General features: G+C 36.6%; 1 protein-coding gene across 1 annotated transcript; it reads left to right on the top strand.

The window, feature by feature from the left end:
• Positions 1 to 1,514: 1,514 nt before the first annotated feature.
• Positions 1,515 to 7,190, top strand: CPK13 (calcium-dependent protein kinase 13). Its single transcript, XM_016328461.3, has 7 exons — positions 1,515 to 2,593; positions 4,657 to 4,800; positions 5,007 to 5,159; positions 5,351 to 5,466; positions 5,547 to 5,714; positions 6,326 to 6,556; positions 6,635 to 7,190. Exons 1-7 carry the CDS (start codon positions 1,957 to 1,959, stop codon positions 6,794 to 6,796), a joined length of 1,611 nt encoding a protein of 536 aa, XP_016183947.1. The 5' UTR covers positions 1,515 to 1,956; the 3' UTR covers positions 6,797 to 7,190.
• Positions 7,191 to 7,574: the final 384 nt, after the last annotated feature.

The following is a 7,574-nucleotide window of genomic DNA, read 5'->3' as shown; positions in this document are numbered from 1 at the left end:
CTACCCGACCCCTGACAATTACCTCGAAAGGACAACGAGGTCCCCAAGAAAAAAAAAAACACTCAATCCGGCTCCTGGTCTTTTTTTTTGGGACTGATTAGCCCATGTGCCAAAAAAATAACATTGATTTTTTTTTTCGGCACAGGGGCCTCGTTGTCCTTTCGAGGTAATTGTCAGGGGTCGGGTTGGGTTTTTTTTTATCAAGGACCTCGTTGTCTTTCGATGTAATTGTCAGGGGCTGTTTTGGGTTTTCTCTTATATATATGGTAGGGGCATTTGAGTAATTTCATATATACAGGGAATAAACGGGTCTTCACGGGGCGGGAACCTCTATTCCCGTCCTCGTCCCGTATAATAAACGGGTCCCTGCCATGCCCCCCGCGGGTAAAAACTGTCCTCTATATCTGGTCTCTGGCAGGTAAATTCCCGTGGGTACCCGTCCCGTCCGGGAGTTTTGCCATGCCTACTCAATACTTAACAGCAGCATTAAGTAAATCTCAGTTAATTCACAAATGAACCGAAATTAGTTCATATTTGAACAACAACTAACTAAATAACCACACATGAACCAGCAAATTCAAATGAGACGAAGTAAAATGAACCTAAATTAAACTAAGAAACGAACTGAAATTTGTTAAGGAATAAAAAATTTAGTCAATACTTAACTGCAGTATCAAGTGAACTTCAGTTATTTCACAAATGAACCGAAATTAGTTCATATTTAAACAAGCAGTAAAAAAACTCAATCATCAACAAAAACACATCGAATTCATTTTTAGATTCAAATGAATCTAAAATAAACTAAGAAATAAATCAAATTATTTAATAATTGCACCAGAGAAAATTAGAACCAATGAAGATGTTAGCAAAATATTGGTGTTGTTGGTGATGACGAATTGACGATAATGAAAAAAGAAAAAAAGAAGAAGAAGACATAACATCAGAAGAGGAGGAGGATAAGAAGCGACGACAGTGAACATGCGCTCGTGAATTTAAAATACTTTATCGAACTTGATTAAAATTATGACTTGGATATAGAGATTTATTAGTAAAATATATAGCGGGTATTTTTGGAAGTAATTATAGCAAATGGAATAGTTAACAACTCTAAATTACATGTTTAACCCTTAATAAGTTATTGAATCAATAATCATTAAATATAGGAGTCAGAATTAGAAATAAAATTTGTAGAAGAATATACTTTTTTTAATAATGTATAGATGTATAGATATGATAATATTTGTTCGTACAATATATATACATATACATTGCAATTAAAAATTTTCACCTTCTAAACATTTCTTACTAAAAACAAACTCCTACAATTGTATACATAACCTTTTTGGTGGTTATAGTTACAAATATTAAATAAAACCTCTAACTACTAAACCAGTAACCTTACATGTAATAATAATAATAAAAAAAACATGCAACGTGAATATCTAAAGCTTGAAACTGTCATTTCAACCTTCAAAATAAAATATATATATGATTTTGATTAACAAGAAAAAAATACACAACACCTAAAACGAGTTGAGGTTTTTGAACTTCAACTTATTTTCCAGAAAAAAATCCAGCAAAATAAAAATGATTTTGGAATATATTATTTGTTTTTACTTTTTATGCCAACTCTGTTTCTTTATTTTTCAGTTTTCAGTTTTCACTCTCAATCTTCACTGTTACTACAAAAAGCATGCCAAAGAAGCCGTTAACGGTTCTCAGTTTCTCACTCAAACTTTCTCTCTCCTCTCTGAAACACAAAAAACACACACACACTCTCTCTCTCTCTCTAGTCTCTACAAACTCAACTGTTTCTGAAATCGGAAACCCAAAACCCCTCTCTTAATCTAATCTTAGGGTTAGGGTTTCCCTCTCTCCATTCTCATGTAAAACCCTAACTCCACCACCACCACCAAAACCGCAACCACCACCTCGCCGACGCCGGAAGTTTAAAAAATGGGCAACTGCTGCCGATCTCCAGCTGCCGTCGCCCGCGAGGACGTGAAATCATCATTCTCCGACCACACCAAAGGAAAACACACCTCCGCAGCCAGCGCCGCCGGAAAACAGAAAAATGCTCCGATCACGGTCCTCGCCGGCGTTCCCAAGGAGAACATTGAGGAGAAGTACCTGGTGGACCGTGAGCTCGGGCGTGGGGAGTTCGGCGTGACGTACCTCTGTATCGACCGGGGATCGAGAGAGCTGCTTGCTTGCAAGAGCATCTCGAAGCGGAAGTTGCGGACGGCGGTGGACGTCGAGGACGTCCGCCGTGAGGTGGCGATCATGCGCCACCTGCCGCGGAGCTCCAGCATCGTGTCGCTTCGTGAGGCGTGCGAGGATGACAACGCCGTGCACCTTGTAATGGAGCTCTGCGAGGGTGGGGAACTCTTTGACAGGATCGTGGCCAGGGGGCGTTACACGGAGCGCGCTGCCGCCGCAGTTGCAAGGACCGTCGTGGAGGTTGTGCAGCTGTGCCATAGGCATGGTGTGATTCACAGGGACCTGAAGCCGGAGAATTTCCTGTTTGCTAATAAGAAGGAGAATTCGCCGCTCAAGGCTATTGATTTCGGGCTTTCCATATTCTTCAAGCCAGGTATGAATCAGGTTGGAAATGTGGGTTTGGTATGATTTTTTTATTAATTAGATATGTTGAATTTTCGTGATACATTCAATGTTGGAAAGGCTTAGTCGTTGTTCGAAACTTTACATGCAATGTTGAACTGAAGGGGTAGTTAGGTGGATGATCTCTTGTTGGAGTTGAATGTGGAGTTACTATATTGTTTGCGTGAGTCATAGACTCGGATTTCACTTCCACTGGAGTGCTAGTTTCATTGAATCTCAGTGTGGATTGTAGGGAGTGTACCTTTGGTGTTAGGGAAGTTGAAAAACGTGAACGATGAGAGATTGGAAATCTATAAGTTATAGAAAGCTCTACCTTTGTTTTTTTGAAGGATGCTGGATGTACTTAATTTGATAAGCCCAAATAAGAAATTCTCAATGTTGCCAAAAAGGTTCCTGATTTATGTGTAGGCCAATTGTTAAGGAATGATTATTGATTGAAATGTTAGAGTACGTTGAATATATTGAATTTGAAGAAATGTAACTAATAACTGCTTAATTTTCTGGAAAGGGATGATCTTGATTACTTGTAGGTGTATTTATAGCTAGATTTATTTTTTGTTCCTTAGTTAATGGGCTGCAATAATTTTGCAGTTGTTTTCTTTCTCCATGACATTTTAAGGCAAAGGGGGTCAGTCTTCTTCTAAAGTGGAATATTGAAACAAAATAGACTACTTTATAATGAGCTTCCGTACTTAACTTTTTCAATGAGCTGGTGAACTCATCAATTGAATCAGGGTATTTTATACGCAGTTCACTGTTCAAAACTTTGAATTGTTAGTGTTACCTACTGTGTGGTTTTACTAGGACTTAAAAATAAAATGAGATCCAACTTCTTATGTTACATCATCAGAACATTGTTGTGCTTTCTCTTTTTTTTCAGTACTTATGCTTCTATTGGGACATTATACATATAGAGTATATTATTCTTGAATGATATGAAATTTAGCAGATGTACTGTGACAGAAATTTTGTCACAATATATATATATATATATATATATATATATATATTGAGGCCATATACAATTTAAAATGGAAGGGGAAACCTTCAAATGGTTTATTGGATAAAAAGAATCTTGCATGGTATATATTCAAAGGACAAGTCTAGACAAAGTATCCTTCATTAATGAAAAGGTTGGCATAATTTATGATGTTTATTTAATGTAGAAGGGATGCTAGAGAAGGATAGATGTGATGTGTAAGCTGATCTAAGGATAATCTGCTGTGTAATGGTGTACAGGACTTGTTAAATTACACCAAACTTTCACTGATTCTTTTGTACAAAGATATTCACTACTGATATAACTGGTCTGGTATGTATCCTGTGCAGGCATCCAGTACTCATTCCTAGTGATCTGAATGGCATAAAATCTCCTCTGTATCTTTAACTCCCAACTTCCAAGCATCATTGTGTTAATGGAATCCTTACTTTTTTCCTACACTAAAATTAAATTTGTGGAGTCCATCTTAGGTCCTGGTCTGAGCCCATAATGAAAATAAAGCTTTGCAGTCACGGTATTACTGTGTTAGGTTATGTTTCTTTTGAAAGATTTTGAGAAGGAAAAAAAGAAAAATGAAAATGAAAAAGAAAAGAAACAAAAGATGGAGATATGTGGATATGTTCATAGGATTTAGTCCAAATGCATCGATCCTTGGCAAGTATAATTTAGATTATTGTGGTCTATAAGCAGGTTGTTTTAGATGGTCTATGATAGCATCCAAAGTAGTTTGATTTCTTCTAACTTTCCCATGGCATTGAGCAAATCAACAAACAAAAGACCCATTCTATTTTGTTTTCTGTTAAAAAGCCTTAGCATGGAGAATCAGATATCTAGTAGCAGTTTTGTTTTGCAGTTCCATAGTACTGTTTGTTGATGTTATTACCATAATTTGAAAGAAAAGCACTGGCTCATGCCAGGTGCATTGTTTTGCATTACCTTTTTGTGTTTCAACATATGTTTCAGTTTTCTGTCATTGCTTATGATGTCTGGCACAATATTTACATATCCTTTTGGGTAAATCTGTGAATTTCCAGGTGAGAAATTCTCAGAAATTGTTGGAAGTCCATATTATATGGCTCCAGAGGTGCTCAAGCGGAACTATGGGCCAGAAATAGATATATGGAGTGCAGGAGTGATACTCTACATCTTACTATGTGGCGTTCCCCCGTTTTGGGCTGGTACTAAGTCCTAAGCCTCTCTTATGGCATTATTTCTGCTTGCCCTTCTACGTGGTGAATGAATATGTATGGCATTCATTCTTACCATGTGTTTTCTAATCCATATCAGTGCTTGGACATGCTCATATTCCTTTGAAACATGGGTTCATTTCTCATTAACTCGCATTTAAACTTTATTCCTAACTTGGAGGTTGATTTTAATGCAGAATCTGAACAAGGGGTTGCACAGGCTATTCTCAGAGGGCTTATAGATTTCAAACGAGAACCTTGGCCGAGTATTTCAGAAAGTGCTAAAAGTCTTGTTAGGCAAATGTTAGAACCAGACCCTAAACTTCGACTAACTGCCAAACAGGTGCTTGGTATGTTTTATCAGTTGTACCATTTGCCTTTTTCCCTTTTGTGTTATTTTCAATATAGATGTAGAGTTATTCATCAATTGTTCATGTTGACATGTAATTATTTATCAATGATTTGTATTAAATATACTTGGGGTGATTTTTCTTAATGTATGTTTAGGGTTTCATTGTGTTTTTCTTTTCTTGTCTTGCAGAGCATCCTTGGATCCAAAATGCTAAGAAGGCTCCAAATATTCCTCTTGGGGATGCTGTAAAATCAAGACTTAAGCAGTTTTCTATGATGAATAGATTCAAAAGAAAAGCCCTTAGGGTTAGTTCACCTCATATGCTGATATCATTAGCTTGTGGTTTTATTGTGCACTAGTGCTAAGGTTTTACATTTGGAAATAGGTCATTGCTGATTTCTTGTCCAATGAAGAAGTTGAAGACATCAAAGATATCTTCCAAAAGATGGATACTGATAACGATGGTATTGTTTCCATTGAAGAACTAAAAGCTGGATTTCAAAATTTCGGATCTCAACTTGCCGAGTCTGAAATTCAGATGCTTCTTGAAGCTGTAAGTGTAGTCAACTTCCAATTTTTGTATAATCTCCATGGTGTTGACTGTTGACTATGATAAAATTGTCACATGCAACATCGCAGAGTGTATGATAAGATATTAACTAAAAAAAAAAATAATTACTGTAACCCCCCACCCCAACACCCAAGAAGAAAAAGGAAAGAAAAGTCATTCCTGTAACCGAAAAATAAAAACAAAAGTTCATTGCTGTTTAGCATGCCCTCACAGTATAAGGGCATGGGACATTGCTACGAACCAGTTAGATTGAGTATGTGATATTTAGGTTTTATATCATAAACAAGTGCTTTGTTTGAGTGTGATCAACACCTTACTATTACACTTTTACTTATTTATTTATTTATTTATTTATTTATTTATTATTATTATTATTATTATTATTATTATTATTTAACCTTGTTGAGATTTGTAGATCTTTTGTGCACAAAATACAATCATTTTTGAGAGAATTTTAGGAAATTTTTTGGACAGAGTAGGGCAACTTGTTAATGAGCTAGATATTGTTTGGACATCAAATGCATGTACAACTGATTTCCATATAATGCCATCATGATTCATCTTTTTTTGACATTTCACATGATTTTCAACAGGTAAATACTAATGGGAAGGGAACCCTTGACTATGGAGAATTTGTTGCAGTTTCCCTCCATCTAAAAAGGATGGCTAATGATGAGCATCTTCGCAAGGCCTTCTCTTACTTTGACAAGGATGGGAATGGTTATATTGAACCAGACGAGTTACGGAATGCTTTGATGGAAGACGGGACAGATGATTGTGCAGACGTAGCAAATGATATTTTCCAGGAAGTGGACACAGACAAGGTGAATATTCAATCACGTTCTTTTTACACAGACTTGGTTGCGCAACAAAAAGCCTCTAAAATTATTGAATTATTACAGGATGGACGCATCAGCTATGAAGAATTTGTGGCTATGATGAAAACCGGAACAGATTGGAGAAAAGCATCTAGGCATTACTCACGCGGGAGATTCAACAGCTTGAGCTTAAAGTTGATGAAGGACGGTTCTGTAAATTTAGGAACTGAGCAGTTACTTGTTTGAGTGTTGGCCTTTCTCTTTCTAAATAGTGTAATATTCCTTCTATATTCTAAACATGGCTTCCCTGTGATGATTTTTTGGTTCCTTGTTATATTGGGTCTTTCTTTTCTGCTGCCATGTGAATCACAAAGTAATGTGCATTGTGCATAGCCAGTTATACATGCACTTTGCTACTACGGTAAAACCATGGTACCTTGGAGCCAATGATGTGACGTATGCTTCTCCTCTCTTTAACCCACCCATCTTGTTTAACAATGGTATCTCAATTGTTCAATGTGGCCAACGTATGCTTGTCAACATGCTAATTTCATGTACCTTTTATTGGACTATGATTTGGTCATTGTATCCTAGAAAAATAGCTGTTTACTAAATTTTGAATGTCTTGATGAACGACCTAGCGAGATATACCAATTCTGTGTCTATGCTTCATAAACCTGGAATCAATATTGGTGTATTCATCAAAGGAATAGGCATGTCCGTGTCATTGTTCAACTTGAAAACTCAGAAAGGAAGAGCTTTGGGAGGCGTTACTTGACTTGTGCAAGATTGATTTTGATAGAAAAATACTTGTAATTTAAACAATTAAGTTTTAATTTTACAATTATGTATAATTGCATAACATGTTTAGAAATGCAGCACAAACCAGTGTGTTATCAGATCATGACTGTGTGTAGTAGGCCTTAATTACGAGCCAGGAAAGCTCTTTGTTTCCCTATTGGTTTGATTGCTTGAGCCATCAAAGCTCTTGATTCATTGACTTGGTTACTGAGCCAATGTCAAC

This window comes from Arachis ipaensis, chromosome B2 (assembly GCF_059453495.1).
Source record: "Arachis ipaensis isolate K30076 ecotype BB chromosome B2, ASM5945349v1, whole genome shotgun sequence".
NCBI lineage: Eukaryota > Viridiplantae > Streptophyta > Magnoliopsida > Fabales > Fabaceae > Arachis > Arachis ipaensis.
This window is presented reverse-complemented; position numbering and strand designations above follow the sequence as displayed.

Excerpts from the sequence above, each read along its gene's own strand:
- CPK13 (XM_016328461.3), top strand. The coding sequence starts at position 1,957 with ATGGGCAACTGCTGCCGATCTCCAGCTGCCGTCGCCCGCGAGGACGTG. Across the intron at positions 4,801-5,006 it reads CGTTCCCCCGTTTTGGGCTG|AATCTGAACAAGGGGTTGCA; the intron begins GTACTAAGTCCT and ends ATTTTAATGCAG. Across the intron at positions 5,160-5,350 it reads AACTGCCAAACAGGTGCTTG|AGCATCCTTGGATCCAAAAT; the intron begins GTATGTTTTATC and ends CTTGTCTTGCAG.